The following is a 24,072-nucleotide window of genomic DNA, read 5'->3' on the forward strand; positions in this document are numbered from 1 at the left end:
ACCTGTTGGTGTGAACCCACCAGAACCCGCTCAGAGTATTTCCTCCTCCTCCATCTCAGTAAAGCTCTCCCAATTAAAAAAAACAAAAAAAACAATAACAATAAATGTCAGTAATAGATGCTGATGGGAAAACATGAGTCAGGTCCAGATGCAGGGGATCCAGTGCTGCCGCTCGTTCTGCCATGTTGTCGCCATGGACACCGAAAACTGACTGCTAACACTTGAACAGGTTGAGGAGGAGGGAGGGGGGAAGGCTGGTGATGGAGATCAAAACATGACATTAGTCACTGTTGATGGCGAGAACACAGTCAGTTCTCGTTAGTTTTTACCAAAAGAAAAAAAAAATCTGTAAAACAAAGTTACATGTCCAAAAAAACAATAAAAAAAACTAAATAAAATTAAAACAGAACAGAAAGAAAACAACCCCAGTCCACAGTCCGGTCTGGAGGAGAGGACACAGCGATGGCGGGTTTCTTCTTGCAGATGGTGAGTCGGTCGCTGCGAGGTGCTGATATGTGGGCGATGAGGGAATACAAGGCTGGCGGCAGCAACACAGAAGAAGAAGAAGAAGAAGAACAAGAAGAACAGAGGGAGGGAGCATTTCCTGAGGACTCAACAGGGTCCCATCAGACGCCGATTCACCCTGTATCCTGGCCAGCCAACGGCCGCTATGGCAACAGTCCAATGAGAGACTCTGCCGAGCTAATATATTTATATAGATTTTCTTTGTTTTATAATATTGGCAGTATCTTTGTTTCTTTAAAAAAAAAAAAGGTTTAAAGCAAAACGGAAGGGGAAGTAAGACTGCAGTGAACAGTGCAATGGGAGCTCTGGGAGTGGTTCACCTGCTCTGCTGCACAGAGAAAATAAAACACAAAAACAATGGAAAACATGAGATCAGTTAACATTGGCTCAGCGCTACTGGAAGTTGGGTGATTAAGGAAGGGGAAGCTTGGCAAAATACAGAGAGAAAAGAAAAACATGAGAAAACACCAGTTCAGTCCTGTAGGTTAACTGCTAAACGTGCTAATCAACTTCATCGTTGGGCTCGTTTCCCCCGACAACGAAACTGAGAAGTTCATGATCTGTTGGCCATGCGGGCGGATGAAATGTACGCACTTTTAAACACATGAGGAGTTCTTTCTTTCGCAGCCATGCGCAAAGTCCTCGCTCCGCCCACGGGGAAGAGAAAAAAAAGAAGAAAAAAACTAATTAAATGAAAAAGTCTAAAGGAAACGAGTCCTCCCCCCCCTCAGGTTCAGAGCCGGCCTCGGCCCGGAGCGTCCTGTGTGCGGCGGAACGGGAAGGAGAGATGAGATACTGATAGGAGGGTAAGACGGGGGGCGGAGTACGTAGACGGAAATCTGAGCTTTGTGTCCGTCAGACGTCGGCTTCAGATTCTTCAACGAAAACGAGGAGCTCAGGTCAAACAGTGCTTATCTGATGCCTTCCAAATAAAACCTGATCTGACGTTTCATAAAAATCTGTACAAATTCTTTTTTTTTTTCTTTCCTTTTCTGTTTTTTTAAAGTCTTCATGATTAGTTTGTCCAAAGGGGACAATATTTCCATTTATTTTATTTTTTTTTTTGTTTCTTTTTTTAACTGTATATTCATTAAATCTTTATCTGCTCTTTAATTTAGATGCTCTGAGTCCCATGGTGTGGTGTGTGAGTGTGTGGAGAGGAGATGCCTCCGGCCGTTCACCGCTCGCTTTTGCTAGCAGCACTTTTTCTTCCGTTTACTGTTCCGGGTGAGTTTGACCACGTCGTTCTGTTGCTGCTGCTGCTGCTTGGCTAGAACCTCCTTCTTGGCTTTTAGCACCAGCTCTGTGATGCAGTTGAACATCTGCAAAGCAACAATATGACAATTACAAAGTGTTTGGAGGACTTTCTTTTATTTTTTCCATTTTGGAAAGAGGCTGATGCAACGCTGGATTTATTTTAAATTAATAAATTCCACGATCACAGTGATTAAAAGATCCCCACTTTTATTTTGTGCCCGTGCATAAATGTGAGTTTCTTGCAAATATTTTGCAAAAATGGTCAAAAACCTTGGGTTTCACTGAGTGCTACCTCCCACCTGCAGGTGGCAGTATTTCTTACTGCCTGACTTGGCATTAAGTTAAAAGTGTGACTTCTGGTGAGCATTCCAGTCGATTCTTCCAAACTTGGAAGTTTTAATTTCCCATTTCCAACCACAACTGGAACGCATCAACAGTGTGTGATCAATATGTAAATCAAAGTACGTCTGATCAGAGTAAATCAAACAACAAAAAAATAAAAGATTGAACTATTTTTAGTTTAAGGAATCAAAATGTTTGTATTTATGCTTGTCGTCTTTTTTTTCTGTAAAATTCCTTGCAAATATTTCTAATGTAGCAGCATAAAAGTCAGTGAGTTTGATAGTTTAAAAAAAAAAAAATCACAAAAACTTATGGAAGCCTGGAAGGCCTGATTAATACAACACAAAACATATAAAACAATGTTCAAACAGCAATTGGAATTTTATATGACAAACCAAAAACAAACAGAAGATTAACTATGAAGTGAAAGGAGGCTGTCTTGGGAAAACAGAGCGTCTTCAGTCAATATTTCTGAATTGAATTGTGAATGTGAAAATCATGCAAAAATATATATTTAACATATAAAGGAAGTAGCTATTTGCATTCAATCCCTTTACTCTGACACCCCTAAATACAAGGCAATGTAAGCTTCAGTAGTCATCTAATTGGTAAACAGAACAGAGATGTTCATCAGAAAAACACTCAATGAGCCATAAGCTTGGTGAATATAAAACATACATAGGTGTACAGTGTTGATGTTGGTCTGCTTTGACAGCCACAGATAGTGAGAAGCATGGCCTCTGTATTATAAACTAAAATATTAAAGCTGGAGTTGCACCGATTAGTTTTTTTTTAAAAAAAAGATTGATTACCGATCTTTTAAAAGGCTGAACTGTCCCGATTTTGGCTGATGTTTTTGTCGGAAAAGTTGCTAAATACAGTTGGCAACAGTGGAAAAACTGCTGAGACGAGATGAAAACAGTCCAGTCAAAGTCCAGGGCTAAATACAACTGACAATCGGACTATTGTATATAAGAAGGATGGAGAAAAATGCAAATGTTTAGATGTAAAACGATGGTAGATACTCTAAGGTGAAACTGAATCATGCCATGCCTTTTGGATTTTTATTTGTAAAAGACTTCGGAAATCAAAACACAGTTGTGAACTCCAGTAAAATGCATCGTTTCTGTCATAAGTGGGAGTACTTTTAGAAAATGACTCTGCACTTCGAGAAGAAGCTGCCTCACCTCTTCAACGTTGATATTTTCTTTCGCGCTCGTCTCAAACAGGCTGATTCCCATCTGTTCTGCAAACTTCTGCGCGTCGGTCGTCTCAACCACCTTCGAGCTGGGGTCGTCGTTCTTGTTTCCCACTGAAACGAGGAAACACATCACAGGTTCTGATCGTCTCTGCTTTCAGCTGGGTCTCCTTCGGCGGCGCGAGACCCACCTAATATTCGGCAGACGTCGTCGCAGTTCTGGTTGATTTCATGTAACCATCGTTTGACGTTGACGAAGGACTCGGCGCTCGTGACGTCGTAGACCACTATGACCCCGTGCGTTCCTCTGTAATATCTGGAGAAGGGAAAACAACATTTGTGTTGGCACCCGTTTGTCTTTGGAAGGTGTTGGACACATAAACGTGTGAGGCAATTAGTGATTCAGCAAATAGAATCAATACATAAAGACAAAACACAAATTAGAATGCTCCCCTGGCTAATTATAGGTTCACCAGTTGCAGTTTTCTAGCCAATCTGTAAGAAGCCTGACGTGCCAATTCCAATTTTAGCCAATACCAATTTATTTTGTCTGAAAAGTTGCTAAGTATAGCGACAACGGAGATAAGTTGGCAACAAAGGAGATACTATTGTTAACAGCACACATGCCGATTAATTCTGGTCTGCATCACCAGAAGACCTAAGAGGTTCTGGGAGATTGATACATCAGATCTCTAAAGTATTGTAATGCTGGGCGGTTCAGCAATTTATAAACTAAAGGAAGTATTCTAAAGTCTGAGGTACAGGGAGCCAATTGAAGGAAAAAATAAACCTTTCAGCCCCCAGACCTAAATCTTATAGAAATATTTAGTTGAGCAGATTTTATACCAGTGGTGCCAGTAGACAAAGCTGGCAGTCTTTTTTTTTTTCTTTTTTTTTTTTTTGTATTGTAGCTGGTGTCCAGAAGATGGGGACAAATCTCAATTTTGAATGTAATCAACCTGCAATTTCAATAAAAAGATTAAAAGGGCCAATACTTGTTAGCTAAGTGCAGCCTCAATAATTAGTTTGGTTATAAGTCCGATATTTAGGTGAAGTGTGGAGAGAGGGTGCATCAAACACACACAAAGAAGCTTTTGTCAGCCTTCCTGTTCGGTGGGACTGTATGGGGATTCTGCTTTGCTAGCCAATTTTGTCCCAAATGTCCAACAGTAAAAGGACAGCAGGTAGGTGGACACGCACACACACACATAGCCAGACTAAACCTTTTCTCCAGGAAAAAAACCCAAAACATTACACAAAGCTGAACCTCTTTATTCAATAACTTGTTACTTATAATCCTCAGAATATTTGTTAAATTTTTACATCTCAAAAAACATCAAAGTTGTAACTGTTCACTACTCGACTCCTCTGCAGGTTGTTCTTCCCGAGCGGTCCTAGCAGGTCATAACCCAACAATCCACATCCACAGCAAAATTCATTTAGGACGTAATGAGGTGCAACAAGTGCCGGTAACAATCAGCCTGAACAGGCATCATGTTCTGCACAGGGATTCCTGGAGGCCTGGTAAACTGGGACCGTAGTCCTCCTCAGGGGCTGAAACATCCACACCACCTCATGACTTTATTCCTTCAGGAAGAGTTGACTTCCTGCTCGTCCTCGCTGCAGTGGTCCATTTACGTCTTACTAGCTGGTTTGAGCTAACTGCAGCGTGTAAGAACCCGTCTGTCCCTGCTAAACTCACAAAGGGACAGGAAATCAGCTCTGGTTCAAGCTTGCAGTATAAGCGTGGTGGCTGTTGGATCACACTGACATCGCAAGTCATCGGCTCTAGAGTTGGAACAGTACAGAGACCACCTCCTTCTTGGTGCAGTTGTTTTGGCCTGTGTGATTCAATCACACAGCACAAGCTTGATTGACAGCACCAAGACCTTCTTCTGCAGCTTTAAGTGAAAACGCCTTAAGAATTGAGATTTTAAGTTACATTACTCCACTTAAATTGACTAGAAAACGGCCAGAAACCTCAGAGCAGTGCAAATCTTTGCTTTAACAAAAATATATTATGCCATTATAAAAACTCTTACAAATTCAGCAAGAGGTGTGGAGAGTGAAATAGTGGAAGCTGAAACCAGGAAAAACACTGTGAGGCATTCTCTAACCATGACAACACGAATGTGACAGAGCAGAAGTATAAAGCCTGTGATCCATGAAGATAAAATCTGACAGAGCCCGTTTTGCCTTCTGTGTGGTAAATTAACTGAACCTGGACACTGTTGACTAAATATATACACACAGACTCATCTGCAGGCCTGGTGTGTGTACATTCAAACCCTGACGCACAGATTTTAGGCAACCTGAAGCACTTCAACATGCATCATTTCCAGCAAAAACGATGCTGGAAACCTACAAGAATACGAAGATGACCCACTGAGTCACAGTGTGCACTTGCTCATTTGGTAGCAAGTCTTCAGCTGAAAGGTCTGCAGCCTGCTGAGACCTGATGAGGCCTGTGTACTAATGGGATGAATTCAAACAAAAATAACCCCCCCAAAAAATGCACTTCCTGGCATTACTTTCTCTACAGCCACGTCTTGTGTAGAGGCACTGATTCTGCATCCTTACACCAACATGAAGAACTTGTTTTTAACGCTCATCTGTTTAAATGTGACTTAGATGACTTTGTTCCACAACATCTTAAAGAGCAGTATTATGTAAAAAATTAACATTCTTGAGCATTACATTGTGTTATGTTATTCACTAATCTAAAACATACCTGGAGTGTTGCCTTCATTCTTTCATGCATGTTTGAGAAATCTTTTAATCTCCCATGGCAACCATTAAGCTGTGCTAAATGCCTGGGTGGATCTAGTTTCGCCTTCAAAGCGCTGCTCCTCCTTAGAGCTGCAGCTTTCAAGCTACTGAGTTTCCGCCTCGTAGAGCACCCTTCGCCCCACTCAGCTCCTTCAGACTAGCCAGCAGCAATTAGCAAACACCTGGTGGAACTGAGCATCAGCTGAGCTCATTACAGGAGTTACTTCTCAGTGCAACACTGGTAAAATGTTAATAGAGGAGTGATGTGATGACTTCCTGGGGGCGGAGTTTCAGAAAGAGCAGGAGCTTCTTAAAGAGACAGACCCAATTTCAAGGCATTAAATCACAAAGTCAAGTACGATATAAACAGCATTTTTATAACTAAAGTTAACAGTTACTTGACTGTGCTATAAAATGCAACTATAGTGCCCCTTTAATATAATACAAATCCATTATAGACTTTATGATCTTAAACTGACATGTAATATGTAGTGAATCAAAACCACAGGCTTTTATAGAGGTAGATAATAATACCATTAATTAAATATTTTCACCAAAGTCTGAACAGTGTTAAATAAATATTGCCCACACCTAGTGTCAACTTGTTTAAATTACAAAGTTCATAGTTTCAGTTTCATAGGAGACACAGGCTCTCTAACAAGAGACATTCAGGTAGGCAACAGCAACAGAACACTGAACACATTGTATAACGAGGAAAAGACGTCTACCATCGACATCATTACCTAGGGAACGTTAATCACTTGAGATGTTTTGGATGCTTTGCCTTCCTGAGCTCATTCTGCTGGACTGAGGAACTGATGGAGTCCTGCAGCAGTGTAGTCACTTGGGTTCAGTTTGTTGCCGGATTATTCAAATTAATGGAGAATGAAATCACTCTCAACACTGCAGCTCAAAGATGAACTGATGATTCATCTGGGGTGGATATTGGGGTGGGGGTGTAGTGACAGGAAAGTGTGATGTTCACTCCTAACTCACCCTTACTAACTTTAAAAACTAGATGTACTTATATAGGGCACAATTGTCTATAAACCATAGTTGTCCACGCTGCGCATATCTTGAGGTCATATCGTGTGGGCCACAACGATTTCATGTTTTCCTTAGAAACGTTCACACACCAGATATTGATACTAGAACTTTCACGATAACTAATTTTGCTGGATGATAAATTGTCCCAGAATTTACTGCGATAAACATTAATATTGTTGTTTTGAGACCATTTTCAAGTAACATAATGGTAATGGCATAATAATGGAAGAATATATTCGGTAACACTTTATTTGAAGGGGGTTGAATAAGACTGACATGACACTGCCAAGAACATGATTAAGCCTTCATGAATATTTATCACTGTTGTCATAAAGCATCATTCGGTAAATTATGACACTTTTAATACAAAGTTGACATTATTCAAAATGTCTTTGTTATGACAACTTTACATTAAACAAGAAATAATTACTGATATAAATTTGTTATAAAAGTATTACTGATTGCACTTTAAAAAATGGGTAACTTTATGTTATTAAAGGTAAAGTTTAAACAGTAATGATTTCCTGGTTAATGTCAAGTTGTCACAACAAAGACATTATGAATAATGTCAACTTTGTATTAAAAGTGTCATAATTTACCGAATGACGCTTTATGACAACAGTCATAAATATTCATGAAGACTTATTCATGTTCATGACAGTGCCATATCAGTCTTATTAAGCCACCTTCAAATAAATTGTTACCACATATTCTTCAAGGTCAATAAACTTTAAATTATAATGATCATTTAAATACTGGAACTGGAAAACATTTTAAATATCCAAAATAAATCAAAACAACAGAAGCAATAAAATGAATTATAAACTATCCATAAAGAACATTGTTCTTCTACTTCTTCAAAAAGGGGGGCAAAACACAAAACTGAGAATTTCTGTCATCCAGTTTTCAGTAGAAAGAGAGAAAAGAGAAAAACGATAAATCATGCAAAGGGAAATTATTGAGCTAGTTTAAACATATTAACTGATTTACTGCTTATTGCATCAGGCCTAATTGACACTCAGTTCTGATTTTTTGAATCGAGTATTGCCGTAATGATTTCAAGAAATCCATTTATTTTTTCTGTGTGGTAATTCATATTACGAATTAAATGCAAGTGCAATGAGATTTCTGCATGAATGGTTTACGATCCCAAAGCAACTCGCATGCGTCACAGCAGTGCTCCATTGGACGGAGCCGTTTCTGAAACGATTTTCAAGTTTATCCAGTAATAGGAACAGACAATATTGTCACAAAATCATAACATGCAGGAAGTTAACAAAACGAAAGCACAGCTAACGGCAACAGCATTTTGCGAAGCACTGACTGCAACTTCTGTAGAGAAGTCTGTCTCGTCAGGGCCAGGCTTTGCTTTAACTATCGTTTTTATGATCAGTATATGAAATTAAAAAAAAAAAAACCCTGCTGTTTTATCTACCCTTACATCACTGGGATGCATCTGATTCTCATTCACAACATGTTGCAAAATGTTTTAGTTGGGACAAATGATGCAGCATAGATTAAAGGTGAACCCCAAGAATAAACTGTTGTCCTTTATAATGTAGTTGCTGCTTCTGACTGATCTGAACGCTGTTAGGTGAGCAGTGATGTTTCACAGCGGCTAATTGGAAGATAAAACAAAACCTGACAAACAGTCGAGTTTTAAAGTGTCCAAGCGGTTAGAAATCAGAGCGAGCCCCAAGGCATACGGACCAAAAAGTGTAAGTACAGCTGTTGCCATTGCACAGCGAGGAACCTCCCTCTTCCATCTGTAATTAGGATCTGTGGGGGAATCCCACCCAGTTTCACGGCGAAGCACAAACTCACTGTCGCTGCCTGCCAGCTGCTCCCCTCATATAATATCTCATTTGACGACCACAGAGCGCCTCCCGAGGCTTCGATCGGCAGCGTGGAGTGGCGGCTCTACTCACGTGGAGGTGATGGTGCGAAAGCGTTCCTGGCCCGCCGTGTCCCAGATCTGCAGCTTCACCTTCTCGCCGTTGATCTCCACCGTCCGGATCTTGAAGTCCACGCCTATCGTGGTGATGTAGCTACCTGTGAGCAGCAGATGGAGACGGATGTAGAAAGCGGCATGTGCAGATGTGGAGGAATGTTGTTAAAGTATTCGTACCCTGTGACGTTTTCAACATTTTGTCACATTGCAGCCGCAAGCGTCACTGTTTTTATGGAGGATATGGGGTTTGGAGTTTTGTAACAGTTAAATATGTAAAACTGTGACATGCATTTCTACTCAACCCCCTACTTTCTACTCAAGATTCTAGATCAGGTATCTATGACAATCTGCCCTATCCATAAGGGCAGATCTATTCAGTCTAATTACATTTTTTATGCTCTGAGCGACATCATGCTTTATTATTTATTTTACGTTATATTTAGAATTCCTAATTGTACTTTCTAACCATTTGAAAGAAGATTTGTTGAGGTTTATTTTTACATGTTTGACCAAAGTAGTCATCCTGTTTTTGTTTCTTTTACTTATTTTACGTTGGCTGTTGTTCTAATTCCACTGACTGAACAAATTAAAGTGTTTTTACATTTTGTGACACTATAGTTAAATGTTCTGTACTGGTGCAGCGTTAGCAAATATAATTATAATTCAGTACATTTACCGGTTTGTCTGTATAAAAAGGATAAAAAGTTTTAAGTAAATTCAGCATTGTTAGTCTCTATGGGATGATTATCGGCCAGAACTGACCCTCAGGTGTCAGTGTTGGCATCGGTCATGAACAAGTTAATCGGTGCGTCCTCAGTATTTACTATGACTTTTGGACATCAGGAGACTGAAAATGTTCTCCGTCCGTCTTTATGAAACAGCTCAATCTTAGCCAGACTAGACAGAAAGCATTTTTAGACTCTGTCCTAAACTTTGACTTGGCCGTTCTAACCCATGAATACGGTTTGATATAAACCATTCAACTGCAGCGCTGGCTGTGTGTTCAGGATCCACGTCCAACAGAAAGGTAAACATCTGCCTCCTTTTCAAGCCTTTGCTCCAGCATCGGTCTGTATTTAACTCCATCCATCATCCCATCAAATTTGCCCAGCTTCCCCAAAGCATGACTCTGCCACCACTGTGTTTCCATGTGGGGAAGGCACTTTCAAGGTCAGGAAGGTCAGGAAGCACAAACTCACTGTCGCTGCCTGTGACAGTGAGTTTGAAACAGTGACAGTGTTTCACTGTCACTCATTTTCAAGATTGAGAATGTTTTAAAAAGGCCAGTTGTGGCCAAATATATTGATAAAACTACTTAAACTGCTAAAATATTAACAAATAGCTGATTCTATACGATATGAAAACCTCTTACAGTTATATATTGAACATCTTTTCAGCTTCATGTAATTTGGCAGAATGCAGATAAAACTGCAGTGATTTGATGGATTAAAAATAATATTATGATATATTATGATAAATAGATGGGTATTAGCAGCTACAAGTGTTTGTTTTTCATGGAATGGCAGCACTGAATCTCCACAGCAAAATGCCACTAAATTTAGCAGTAATATTGTTTTAGAACAAATTTTCCACAAACATCAAGACCCCATAGAAGAAAATGTATGCATCTTCTTTTTTGCAAAGCTTTTGTTTTTAATTTACTTTAAAACCTAAAACCAGAAATTAAACTGTGTTTTATTTATTTATTTATATTTTTACATGACAAATTGCTTTAAAATCACTCAACAATCATGTCCTTTTTTTCCAAACATTTACGGCTCTAAACGAGTTTCACTTCACTGGACAGAGGACCAGCTATGGTTTGCCATATAAAACTCTCCAAAGGATCCTCTGTGGTTTGTGGCTGTGATGTGACAATTTGTTAAGGCGAGGTGTGAGGCAAAGGTGAAGCCACAAACCTGAAAATGTGTTGTCTGCGAAGCGCAAAAGGAGACTGCTCTTTCCCACTCCTGAAAAGGAAACAAAACACAGGAAAAGGTTTAGAGCGCAGCAGGTTCCTAAAGCCTCCCGTCCTCGTCTCAGATGGTTTTGTAAGACCTACGGGTGTAACTCAAGAGTTTAACGTGGGTTCGTATCGTAGACATCATATGATGACGACAGCAGCAGTTGGTGTAACCTTTGTGTACCGACTTTAAAGTCAACTTATGCAGACACCTCATGAGCTCAATTAGATTTATAGCTAAAGTGTAACAAACTAAAGCACCTAAAAGGAGCAGAGAAACTATGTACATCACAAGTTAAAGAAAACAAAAAGGAGGACAGCAATGTTTACAGTGGGATCACTGCTTTGTCCTCAACAGATCACCTTTCTGCTTCAGGCCCTCCTGTCCTGCCCGTTCCTTTGTGTCGTTGCAGGCAGCTAATATTTGATTGGTCACAGGCTCTTGTGATCTCTATGGTGCAGAGTTTTGTTCAGGCTAACAATAGAAAAAGCTTCAAAGGAGAGTTTTCAGAAAACATCGTGGCTTCCAGCTGCCTGACTAAAAAAAAAAGAAGAAAGGAATAAATCACTTTCTCTGACTAGAATAAGCTCCACTGTCAGGAGTTATCGCAGGTATACAATGAAATATTTGCCACAATTTCATGGAATATGAATGAGGTCACGTCAAGCTGCACTGCAGGGTGAGAATCTCATCTCACTACAGCCATCAGCATCTACAACTAGAGGACATCTGTACAGTATGATTTACAACATTTAGCTTCCCTTTGGGAGATTAAAGTATTTTTGGATTGAACTGATTTCAGTAACCTTGGTTAAAAACTCCCAAGGTTTCACTACCACGGCGATTACAAGCTGCAGTTTTCAAACTGTGTGACTTTAACAGTGGCAAGTGGTAAACGTTTTGTTTTCACACCACGAATGTTATTTTATTTTTGTGATCAGAAATATTTTCAAAAAGAATTTTCTCTTCTGCAAGTATGAGGGGAAATATAGGAGTCGTCTTTCATCCAGCTGACCGGTGGCATGGAGGAATGGCACCGTTGGGTTACTCCATAAAACTCTGGTCACGTTAACCTGATGTTGAATTAAAATTACTGTAGTAAGCCATAGGAATAGCACAACTGAATATTTAAAATATCTTAAAAACCATGGAGGTCGGTGGAGATCCACTAATCAGAACTTTTATGGCCAATGCTGATTTACAGCTCTGCTTAAAATCTGAGCAAAATTAAGCAGATGAATAGGGGGACAGAAAATACACACTTTTCAGTGTTTTACTTTCTGTTCAGAAAGAGATTCATTAGTACATTATTACCACCAGTCCCTGCACAAGCTTTATTAGCCAAAATGTAACAGGTGACTGTTGACCGCTTGAAGTACAATTGTATTTTCCTGCCGCTCAACCATTCTTTTCAAAAATAAGCTGTGCTAAACAGCAGACAGTTGCAGCACAGCTGAAGAGACACTGGAGCCTGTGTGAGAGATGTGCCTTGTTCTCCACTGTGGCCGGCCAGCTGATGGGTTAGTTGTGCCAGGATTTGGAACTGTCAGTGAAAGCAAAGATTATTGACCCCCCCAACCTCAAACAAAATCAGACCCCCAGCAGGATGAGACGTTGCTTCTAAAGAGGGTGGAGTTGAATTACAAAAGTGCCAGTGGAGTAGCTCCAACCACCCCAGTACAGCTTTTAGCTGTGACTGGGAATTTCTCTTGCCTGGGTTGGGAGTACATATGACAGCATGCGGCTGATTGCTCTTAATACTTTGTGTTGATACTGCCCACTTTGTTATTTTCACTTCAGTTTGGGCAGCTGCAGCGATTAACTCTTCCACAATCAGAGTTCAGACTTCCATGCTAACCAGGTACCTAAACTGAATCACTACGACAGCTCCCCGCCACTTAGTCAACATTAAGCACTTAGAATATAAATAACCTATTGAGTCAATAAGTTAACACCAACAACATAAATTAAAATGTTTAGAAATAGTTATTTACATTGCCAAGCATGAAACAGAGATGCTAGCTTAGCTTCAGCTAACAGATACAACCAAGAGGCCAAATGAGACTGACATAAGACAGGGGACCTGGGGGCAGATACTATTTAGGTCAAAGTGAGGCTATTGCTATGGAGATACAATAAATGCCCCACTAACTACCGAACAACACCCGAAACGTTCGTGAGACAACCTCAGAAGATGTGGAGGCGGTATCCGGCCTGACATGCCCAGTCCGGACACACAACCTCCGCCCTGTCACTGGCACAGAAACATGGCGGATGTGTACATTTCCCTCATTATTTTCGCTCAAAGGCATAAAATGACACACGGTAAACGCATTCAGACAATGTGCTGTGGCGCAACGCTGTATTTCTCCCTCTCTTCTGATAAAAAATAATAATAATATATATATATAATAAAAAATTCGACAAGGCCCACTTCCCGTCCCGCATCCCCGGCGTCTGCTTACCGCTGTCACCGATGATGAGCAGCTTGAAGAGGTAATCGTAGTCCCTAGCCATGCCGGTAGCTGGTAGCTAACCTCCGCCTTGTGCAGCTTCTTCGCTTGGCTTGTTGCTCAGGTCCCCCCTGTCCCGTAGAAAATGTATCTGCCCCCAGGTCCCCTGATAAGAAAAAAATAATAACAACCGAAGCTTGAAACTACTAGCCCCCCGAGCCGGTGGCGTTTTTCTCGGGGTTTCGCGGCGTCAGCAATCCTCCTGCTCCGCTGCAAACAGCCGGAAACTCTGCTTCCTTCTCTAGCGGAGCTGCACCCAAGTGTGACCCGGCCTCACTGCGCAGACTCCAGCTATAGCACGCATAGGACAAAACAAGATGTGGAGCATCTAAATCAGTGAAAGGCTGAACTATTTTTTATCGTTTATTCTAATTTTTTATTATTAACAATAATAATAATAATAAAAAAATAATAAATATTTTACTAAATTTTGTTTGTTTTATACTAACACTAAATTTTTGTTAGTATAAAACAAACAACACACACACAAAATAAATAAATCAACGAAATTTAGTGAGAACTTTATGCTTCATTAATCCAGTCATAATAAAAATATAACTAAAGAATTAACTTTGTTCTTTTGTCACTTTTCTTTTGTAACAAAACAATGTCTGCTTCTGTTGTGGAAAAACTTGAGATGTCATTTTGGTAAACTTGATATTAGAGTGGTACTTCTTTAAAAAGTCTGACAACCACTAATATTGCTATTTATGTCACCAGTTAGTTTATTTTAGTTATCTCATCTGCAACATATTCTTCAATTTTATCTGGAATACATCAACTGCAGTGTTTGATAGTTCTGCAATAGATTGCAAATTTAGACTGGGACATGACCAAAAGTTTTCATTGAAGTTATTCCAGCTAATGCGGGAAATACTGTGCATCAGGAAGTAAGGTGTCCTATTGTTTCAGAAAGCACTTGTTTAATGATCAAATTTGAATGTTTTGTTTTTGCTTGTAATTAGTAGGGCACTATTATGCAAAACTGACTTTTTTTTTAGCTTTATATCATGTTATTCCCTCATCAGACACAGCTGGGATGTTGCTTTGATTCTTTCATGTATGTTTGAGAAGGCAGTCATTCTAGCTACCTAAATGCTCAGCTCCTTCAGACTAGTGGCAGCAGCAAATAGCAAACACCTGGTGGAACTGCACATCTGCCAAGCTTATGATGTGATGACTTCCTGAAGGCGGAGTTTCAGAAAAAGCAGAAGCTTCTTAAGGAGACAGAGGTCCAATTTTAAGGCGTTAATTTGCAAAGTCAAATTTCTTTTAAGTCATGTTTGAAAGATATGGCATTTTGTAACAACTGTATGTGTTTTTTGGGCACATTGTAGTTGGGCACCAGACCTTCTGTAACCCTGCAGTATAAACTAATGTAGACATTGTATGTAGTGAAAACAATGCTCACACATATGGACAGAAATACAAGTTCTAAATGACCTCAGACAGAAATGAGCTTCTTGATATCACATTATGAAATCAGTTTTTATTCTGTTTTGCCTTTTTACAACAGTATCACTGATAAGAATGATTTGTCTCGTAAGCGATTGCTTCCCCCCAAACATCTCTCACATGCCAAGTCCAAATAAAATTAACGACAAAGTTGGCTTTCTTTACATTCACATCTGAAATGTTTCAAATCAGTTTGGTAAAAGTAGTAGCAGAACACTGGAGTATCAAAACAGATTTGGCATTGCGTTTTTCCAACATGTTTGGTACATAATAATCTGTTTGGTACAAGATAAAAGAAACGGGTAAGAAATTGGGCTGAAAAGCCGCTAAAAGAACGGGGTAAAGTGAGAGAAAGCAAAAAAATATTTGGGGGCGGTGGGGTTTGAGAAAGTTGAGAGATCGGTCACATCTCCACCCGTCTCCACTTTCTCCCACGCTGGTTCAATCTGAGCATGTGTGTCGAGTGTCTGGGGTTCTCATACACTCAGGATCTGTTCACTGTGTCAGTCAGACATTTTATCATCAAGTCCTGCTCCATCATGTTAGGATGGTGTCGTCGATCTCCTCGTTGGAGTCTGGCAGGCTGGCAATTTTCTTCAGTGAGCGGCGGTGACACTCTGACAGGAGTTCGTTACTCGCAGAGTCCAGAATGGCAGTAATACTCTGGTGAACAGGAAAGATGAAAAGGGTTACAGTTAATTTGAGACGCTTAGTTGCGTTTCCATTACCAGTACGAACAAAACAAAGGGTCAAAATTCAGTTAATGACAAAAAAATATATAATTCTGCAATTGCTGTGTTTTCATTAAATAAGAAACACAAATAAAATCACTCATGAATAAGTTTGTTCATGTGACAGGTCATTAGAAACATACAGCGACATCAACCTCCTACTACGTCCTGTCATTTTGTCAATCTTTATCACCATTAGTAATTAGAAAGGGACTTTGTACAGCTCAAGCTAAGAGGTGGGTCTTAGCGCAGTCAATCATCTCTCTGTATGGCACTTGCTCTCTGGAACACTGCAGCTAGCATAGCCTGTCATGAATACTCAGGCTAGCTACCACAGCCACTGATGACCACAGATAAACAGTTTTCCAGTAACTGTAGGTCGTTTCTCCACCATTAGCACATTTAGCAGCGAGAACACGAGGCTGATCGACAGCGCTAAGACCCTCCCCCTGGCTCTGATTGGTTGTTTTTGTTTGGGAGCGGTGCATTTCTTCAATAGCACCTCAGGGAGGACAATACTTATCACTTAAACTCTTACTGTATTTTCATAATTCTAATATACGTGCCTATATGGTCAATGGAAATGCAGCTACTGGCTTTACAGCAGGAATATCATTTATGAGTGATTAGCAGTAGTAAACTGGGAGACCCACCTGCATGGTTTCCTCTCCTTGGCGGAGCCGCAGCAGGTTGACGATGGTGTGTTCGCTCTGGGCTCGGACCGTGGTGTTCTTGTCCTTGGTGTTGTCCAGCAGGCTCTTCAGCAGGGGCTTCATCAGGCTAGGCTCCATGGCGGGAGTAGCTGGCTCTCTGAACACCCACCACAGGACTCGCTCCGACACCAGCCTGATGTCACTGGACTGGTTCTGAAGACACTGTGGGGGTCACACGGTCAAAACACATCACAAAAAAATACCTAATACAAAACTCATATGTGATCTGATGTTCAAACTGACTGCATTAGAAAAAGTTACAGCTGACATCAGTGCATGAGGCGCTCTGGCAATAATTTCAGTTTCCATCAAACTGGTGAACAAGCTCCAGTTAAACCCCAGAAATAAATCCTGTGATTTATCCTTTCAGATCCCTTCAGTTCAACTAAATAAACTTGTACATTGAACAGGCAACAAAACACCAAAGCTGTTTATTTAACATTCACTGATTCATAACTAAAAGGAAATTCATTTAAACTAATTGTAATGTCACAAATCAACTGTTTCCCCACAGACAACCTCTGCTGAATCATTTCTCAGCGCTGTGATTTACAGTCACAAAGCACACAGACCAGATCGTTTCTGTTCACCAACTTCTCCCTTTTTCCTCACCTGCAGGAATTAAAAAAGGAAGTGACTACCAGCTGGACGTGAAGAGTTCCCTTTGTCTCACCTTAACCAACTGAGTGATGATGCGCTGTGAAACGCCACTGCCTCCCTCCGTCCTGAGATGATGCCTCATCAGGAACCCCAAGGCTCTGATCCCACTGGTCGCAATGGGGATCTGCAGGCGGAATTGCATCGGTTACAGAAACCCATAAAGGTTAATATTAGAATTTGCTAAAATGCTTAAATCTTTAGAGGATAATATATAGTGTTGCAGTGTGACGTCACACGTACAAATCCCTCAGAGTATCACATTTCACATGGCAAAAAAAAGTTTTCATTAAAAAAAAAAAAAAAAAAAAACGGGGGAAGAGGGAAGTAGTTTAGCTATGCTAGCTTGACTATGACAACCTCAACATGTAGATGTGCTGTGGAATTCGGTGTGTTTCAGTTCAGTTAAAAAGAAAAAGACGACCCACACACCAACTCTCTGACAGAGTATCAGTAGACCATGTGCTTATATGAGCTAATCATCCTCTGCTGTGTTCAGGCGATCACTTCTTAATGATCTCAATATAAACATGAAGCATGAAAACATGGTGCTGTGACAGACTGAATGCTCAGTTCTCTGTGTGGGAAATGAATGTGTGTTTTTTGGTATTGAATCTTTGATACACTAGTGGAGCTGTTGTCAGTCAGTTGCTATGGCAACTGGTCAGCGTGACAGACAAGAGAGAAGAATGCGAGTGGTTTTGAGTTGTTCTTGTACATTTTTTCTGCCTTTTTTCCCCTTTGGACTGGTGCACTGTACTAAATTAATAATATCTACACTTCCTTGTTTCATTCTATTAAGCGGAGTTGCTCTACTGCAGCAACGCTGCTATCGATGGAATTGAAAAGAATAGTCTTTTTGCCCTCCTACAAGGTGCGCATGCGCAAAGATTTCCGTATCTAAACAATAACATGCGACAAATCTATGTTGAAGCTGTGCGTCGACTTCGGACCTGTTGACGCTCACCCTATCAGCAGTAGCGTTAGCTAAAATCATCTCGGTCACGGTATCGCAGTAATCCTTCCCACACAGCTTCTCAGGAGCCGACTTCACCGCTATGGCTAGGGCCAGGCTGCGGCCGTGACGCACCATCCAGTCCACACCGGACACGTCCGCTGCAGGGAGGCAGAAAAATGTTAGCTCTGTTCTGTTTACACACACACGCATGCATGCACGCACGCACGCAGCAGCAGCCAAGCTGCCTTGGGCAACATGGATACCATAGAAACATAATCTTGAGTAATTACACTTAATAAAAGGAAATTAAATGACTTTTATTCTTTGCGTATGGTAACATATGAAAACTTTCTAAATATAATGTCTTCCAAAGGAATCTGTTGATTAGCCATTGGTGCTGGTGGCAGCATCAGAGTTGATGGGGAGAGCGGGTGGAGCTAAAAACAAGCCAAACATGGAAGAAAACTGCAGGACAGCAATTCTAAATATACAGTCAGATCTACAATGGGAGGCATTGATTAAAGTATATTTATCCATATTTATATATTAGAATGTCCCTGTCAAAGTCCAGAAATCAATGTGTGATAGGTCTTACAAAATGATGTAAACATGTGCTTCCCACTGACTGAGAAAACATTTCTGATTTGCAAAACAAACAAACATTCCCAAAGTAGATTCTGAAAATCGTTAACTTGGTACACCTGAACACAAACGCACACCGCACTTTTCAGATTTTTACTTGTAAAAAGGGTTAGAACTCATCTTCAAGTTCACCATTATGCACTAATGTGTGTCACATAAGATGCTTGTGTAAATGACAAAGCGAAGAAGAAAACAAGCCTTTATTACTTAAAACACAAACCTAAGATGTGTTGAAGCAACACACTCTTCAGCTCCTCTTCTGACAGGAAGGCGCACAGCTCACCAATGCAGCCTGCTGAGGCCATTCGAGTAGCATCCTACGCACACACACACACACACACACACACACACACACACACACAGAGCAGACAGCCAGACAGAAAGAGTTTCTGTGTTACAAAGAGACATGAAGAGTCTAAACCACCTATTGAGAAAACCACATCCTCTCTTTGACTTCCGTTTTTTTTCCGACTGTGATCAGAGAGAAAACGACTCCACAGAGCATTCCTCTGCAGCGGCTCCTCTAAGCGTTTGCTTTCTTTATTCGACTATTTCTCGGAGCGTACAGTGGCTACAGCAGAATCTGCATCAAACAAGAAACGCGTGCGGCAGAAGATTTAAGAAGTCTGGCTCGGCGTGACATCGCGAGCAACCTGCCCGTTGCTGTCGTACCTCGTCGTGTCCCAGCATGCCCAGCAACGTGGTGGTGATGTTCTTGCGGATGGTTGGGTCCACTTTTGATCCGGCCCCCTGGATGACAAACCTCAGCGCTTGGAGCATGGTTTCCCTGCAAAACACAAATAGCCACACCCCTCAAATAAATGCATGAGGCCAAAAATACTGAAAGCTTTACTAGCTTTAACGTCAAGAAGAAAATGCAAGTAAACTGTGAAGATATCTTAGCTTTTTCTGCTGGAGGATTGATGTTAGGCTAACCCATATATCTGATTCCTGAGGCAAGACTTGCTCATCATTTGACACATACAAATATAACTATGATGTAAAGGATATTTCAGACTTGAGCTGAAGACATTTAGGGAAAGGTGTCAAATGCAGAGGAGTTATTTTCCACCGCTTTTTACGTTTTGCTTGTACCACAAAAATGAGAGTTTGAGACTCAACTCAAAATAACACTGGTGAGATTTGACCAGATGCACTTAAACCATTACATTTCAAGAATAGATTGCAGTAATGATCTTTATGACGAAATATCAAAAAGATAACAGAAGTTTCAACATACAGTAAAAGTAATAAAAAAAACAAATATGCCAAGTTAAATCTCTCTCTTTTTTTTTTAGCATGACTTTCCCTGCCAGTGGGAAAATGAAAATCTCATTTAATCTTTCTTGCTGTTTATCTTCAGAACTCATAGCACCACCAACCTTAGAAGAAACATGAACTAAAATCCATCGGATAAGTAAGGAGGTGCAGAATGATGAGCTTCCGGGTAAAAAATAGAAACAGGAAGAGACAAAATAAAATATAACATACATTCATTTAAGGTGAACTAAACTGCAGCTGCCAACTCTGCTGTTCATTTCTTGCACTAGTACCTGGTTTAGCATCTAAATGCTACCTTTAAAGTAGCTGCTAGGCCAAATAATAGCTGTGCCAAGTAATGACACTATTATCAGTGTTAATTAGAAATTTCTCCACTTCTCAACCTTTAAATGTCTGCGTATGATTCCTTGATGGCTTCATTTTTCCTAAAACTCCTGAACGCAACACTGACTTGCTCACTTCTTTGCCTCTACCAGCAAGAAGTGACGATGGACTTTGACGTAAAGGGCTCTTCTGATAAATATAAGGAGGATTATCATCTCTATTTTTGTCTCTTGGCCTTTTTAGCTCAGAGTGTCAGTTCTGGGGAACAGCTGCTGGGTGATTCATAGGGCCATAAATATTGATCTGGTTATTACAGTGTATTTATGTTAAACCTAAAATGGAGCCTGTCGTAAGTTTTTTGTTGCGTTATCGGCTTATAAAGGAAAAATATATGTTATCAGTGTTATCCTACATTATCTTTATCCTTCTTTCTCTCTTCTATTCCTCCTTTTTTCCCATCTACATGACAACTGCATTTGAAGTTACCTCTAATAAGGTTTTACACACAAATAAATTAATCCAGTTGTGAAAGTAAATCAGTTTGGCTTCTTTTTGGCATCCAAACAACAATTCTGATTGCTACACATCCAGACAGGACACTTAAAAAACAGGAAGAAAATGTAAAAACCTGTTATTTATTATGGATGTTATAATATGGAACAAATCTGTTACAGTCTGCCGGAGTGCACACCTGACTCCAGAGTCCTCGGCGTTGCGGATGGCCGACAGCTGCTCGGTGAAGAGCGGGTCCACCTTGGTGTGGATGGAGACCAGCTGACCCAGAGCCTCGGCGGCCCTCAGCCTCACCGCGCGGCTGGAATCCTGCAGCGCCTTCAGGAAGGTGGTCTGCAGCTGCGGTAGGAAGGGCTTCAGGGCGATGCCCACCTGTTGACGGAGCGTGGCGGATTAGACACCAACAGACCTCGAGGGATTTCGATGGCGGAGTTTTTCACAGCAGCTGAGAAGAAGAAGGACCTTTGCTAGCAGCAGGGTGAGAGTCTCCAGCAGAGCGGTCTTCACCGTCCAGGCGAAGCGATCTCCCAGGATGCGAATGAGAGGTCCTGTGATGTTCACGACGGACGGGCGCAGCGCTTCGGGAGACGTCAGCTTGATAACTCCACCCAAAGCTTTAGCTGCCTCTTCTTTCTGCTCGGGGCTGCCGGTGAGGACGCCTTCCCTCAGGACCGACAGGATACACGTCACGCCCTGCCATCAACGGGAGGAAAACACTCAGACGTTTCAAAGTAGAAAAGTTACTCTCTGCTGACGATTTGTCCAATGATTTAGGCTTTGCACCAAACCTTTTTATCAAGTCTATAACATTAAATTCTATCAGGTGTGTTTCAAAAGTAATGAAATAAAAAGGATAACAGAGAGGACATTGATGTGAAAAAATACAATATTTTGCTTCATCTGAATATTTAATAAAAGCCAGCAGTGTGTAGAAGTTGGCTAATACAAGTCAAAGTAACGACTGTTTGGTGTGGACCTTTTTTGAGTCATAGTTCTGCAGGTTTGTGTCTCAACATCTCTCTCAAACGGATTCACCACAGAATCAGATGGGTTGAGATATAAACTTTGACCACTTTCTTGCACCATTTCAATCATTTCCTTTCTCGGCAGGGCTGTAATAAAAGATGAGTGGCTAAATGTTATCTGCTTAAAAAAAAAAAAAAAAGCTCTAATAATCGCAAAATGGTTGCAATAATGTTGTTTTGAGACCATTTTCAAGTAATATTATAATTATATAAAAATGAAAACTGGCACCTTCAGAGATCAATAGAGGGGTTTTTTTTCTAACTGGAAGATATTTTAAATTTTCAAAAAAAAAAAGAAAAAAAAAAGATGAAAATAAAAACCACACACAACTGAAACCATATTAAATAGATTATAAAGTCTGTAAACAAAATTGACTTAATATTAATGATTAGAACGTTCAGGATTAATTGATTTATTGCTTATAGTGACAGGGCTAGCTGCTTATGGTGGTTTTCACTGAATGCTGCATTGTTTTACACTCTGGCTCAGCATCTCCATTTTGGCCTCATCTAACTGAATGTGGTCTGTTTATGCTCTCGTTGTGAAGAAATTTGACTTGTTACAGCTATTTTTTTGAATCAAACATAGGAGTGTAGGAAAATTACAAAAAAAGCTACAATTTTTATTTTTTTATACATTTCATTTCTTTTTCACTTTAGAGTAGGGGTGTTATAACATTTTGTCAATTGGGCCAAAATTGTCAGATCAAAAGTCCTTGAAATTAAAAAAAACCCTAATATTTCTAAAAACTAAAATCACCAAATATGATGTGATTTTTTTAATCTACTCATTTAATCACTAAGCATGAACTGCTGTAATTGAACAAATCAGAGTAATCAGATTTGTTTTTGGATCATAGATCCAAAACTTGAAATTGTTTTTGAACATTAAATGAAAAGCCTCTGGTTTTCTTATTATTATTATTTTGGGCTCAATTAAACAGAACTGGAAAAAAAACAGGATCAAGATTGGTCTTCATTTGAAAATAGTTGCTATATTCAGTTAAGTTTTCAGATTTACACAAAGAGTACTTTAAAGCACAAGTCAATGTGTAGATTTGGTTCTAGTTACTCTGACAACAGAGAGTAAGCAGAAAGCTTGAAAAAGATAACCACTTTGTGTTGCAGCTAACATTTTAGTAAGTAGATTGTGATTGGCCTGTCAGGCTGCCGTTCATCCTCTGCTTTCTAATGGAAGCAGCATCAGAGCCTTTTCAGATGTTTTCTGTGTTGGGAGTTTCCTCCTCACCTTCTTGGGGAGGCAGAAGCCGGGCAGGTGTTGACCTTTCACATCGGCAGCAACCGCTTTAATGTCACGATGCAGGTCATCGATGAGTGCCAGCTGACTGCTGGCGTCCAGTTTCTGCACCACAAACGCCACATAGTTACTTCTGAGAGTCAACGTTCTTAGCAGAAAAGCTTGTTAAACTTTCTGTAACCTTGGTGATGGAGTTGATGGTGTCCCAGCTCTGCGACAGGACCTCTGGATTGGAGTCATTCAGAAGGCGGATGAGGCCCGACAGCAGCGTGCGGATGTGAGCGCTGTAGTCCAGGCGGGTGCGAGCAAAGTAAGCGTTGAGGATGGTGATGGCGGCCTGCCGCAGGCCGGGGTCGGCGCCCCGCGTGGCCTCCAGCAGGTCTTCGATGATGATCCTCTGACCCGCCTCGTCCTCCACAGACAGGATCACACTCTGACAGCTGCACAGCTCCTGAACAACACAATCAGGGTTGATTTTTTTTAAAGACTTTTCAACGCTTCTAACATGCAGAAATGTTGACAAACGAGGTTGAGGGATTGATTAATTTTTTTAATGTTGGTAAAATGATCACAATCAGTGTCAGAATCTTTATTTATTTAAAACATTTCATTAAAAAATCAGATCTGCAAAGACAAAGAGTTCTTGGGAGAGTAGATAGATCTTTCATTTTAAAAGAGAATAATAAACCAGCAGGAAACGAGGGCAAAGAAAAGGAAGAGCAGTCATCTGGGAGCACAAGAAACCAAAACTTTTATATTATTACCAGCTTTATTGTGTTTGGTGGTCTTAGATAAAATATATTTTTAGCTCAAATATAAGTTGTAAAACTGGAGACTTCATGCATTCTGTACAAAAAAAAAAAAAAAAAAAAAAAAATTTAAAAAAAAAATTTGGAGCAAGGCAGAGAAAAAAAATTGAACATTGGGGGGAAAAGGAAACAAGAGCCAA

At 40.4% G+C, this 24,072-nt stretch overlaps 2 protein-coding genes across 4 annotated transcripts in view; both read right to left on the minus strand.

Annotated features, from left to right (window-relative positions):
• Positions 1–1,489: 1,489 nt before the first annotated feature.
• On the minus strand, positions 1,490–13,865 carry rab35b (RAB35, member RAS oncogene family b). Of its 2 annotated transcripts, XM_015015836.1 has the most exons (6): positions 13,519–13,855; positions 11,009–11,059; positions 9,067–9,190; positions 3,514–3,638; positions 3,312–3,436; positions 1,490–1,847 (listed from the first exon to the last, which is right to left on the minus strand). In XM_015015836.1, exons 1-6 carry the CDS (start codon positions 13,568–13,570, stop codon positions 1,719–1,721), a joined length of 606 nt encoding a protein of 201 aa, XP_014871322.1. In that variant the 5' UTR covers positions 13,571–13,855; the 3' UTR covers positions 1,490–1,718. The 2 variants fall into 2 exon arrangements, with proteins under 2 accessions (XP_014871322.1, XP_014871323.1); XM_015015837.1 differs by lacking the exon at positions 3,312–3,436 and having other exon boundaries at positions 1,741–1,847; positions 13,519–13,865.
• A 1,161-nt stretch (positions 13,866–15,026) lies between these two features.
• The window catches only part of gcn1 (GCN1 activator of EIF2AK4), a 43,495-nt gene continuing 34,449 nt past the window's right edge, over positions 15,027–24,072 (minus strand). For both annotated transcript variants that reach the window (XM_015015839.1, XM_015015838.1), the window contains exons 48-57: positions 23,305–23,574; positions 23,115–23,228; positions 21,303–21,533; positions 21,019–21,212; positions 19,395–19,509; positions 18,943–19,039; positions 18,090–18,238; positions 17,139–17,249; positions 16,406–16,627; positions 15,027–15,684 (exon numbers count right to left, since the gene is read on the minus strand). In XM_015015839.1, coding sequence (XP_014871325.1) covers positions 15,559–15,684; positions 16,406–16,627; positions 17,139–17,249; positions 18,090–18,238; positions 18,943–19,039; positions 19,395–19,509; positions 21,019–21,212; positions 21,303–21,533; positions 23,115–23,228; positions 23,305–23,574 — 1,629 coding nt within the window. In that variant the 3' untranslated portion in view covers positions 15,027–15,558. The remainder of the gene's footprint in view (positions 15,685–16,405; positions 16,628–17,138; positions 17,250–18,089; positions 18,239–18,942; positions 19,040–19,394; positions 19,510–21,018; positions 21,213–21,302; positions 21,534–23,114; positions 23,229–23,304; positions 23,575–24,072) is intronic.

Source organism: Poecilia latipinna, unplaced genomic scaffold (genome assembly GCF_001443285.1).
Source record: "Poecilia latipinna isolate Pla-1442-1.1 unplaced genomic scaffold, P_latipinna-1.0 Scaffold1959, whole genome shotgun sequence".
Lineage (NCBI taxonomy): Eukaryota > Metazoa > Chordata > Actinopteri > Cyprinodontiformes > Poeciliidae > Poecilia > Poecilia latipinna.

Excerpts from the sequence above, each read along its gene's own strand:
- rab35b (XM_015015836.1), bottom strand. The coding sequence starts at position 13,570 with ATGGCTAGGGACTACGATTACCTCTTCAAGCTGCTCATCATCGGTGAC. Across the intron at positions 9,191-11,008 it reads CGCAGACAACACATTTTCAG|GTAGCTACATCACCACGATA; the intron begins GTTTGTGGCTTC and ends TGCTGCTCACAG. Across the intron at positions 3,437-3,513 it reads CGACGTCTGCCGAATATTAG|TGGGAAACAAGAACGACGAC; the intron begins GTGGGTCTCGCG and ends TCCTCGTTTCAG.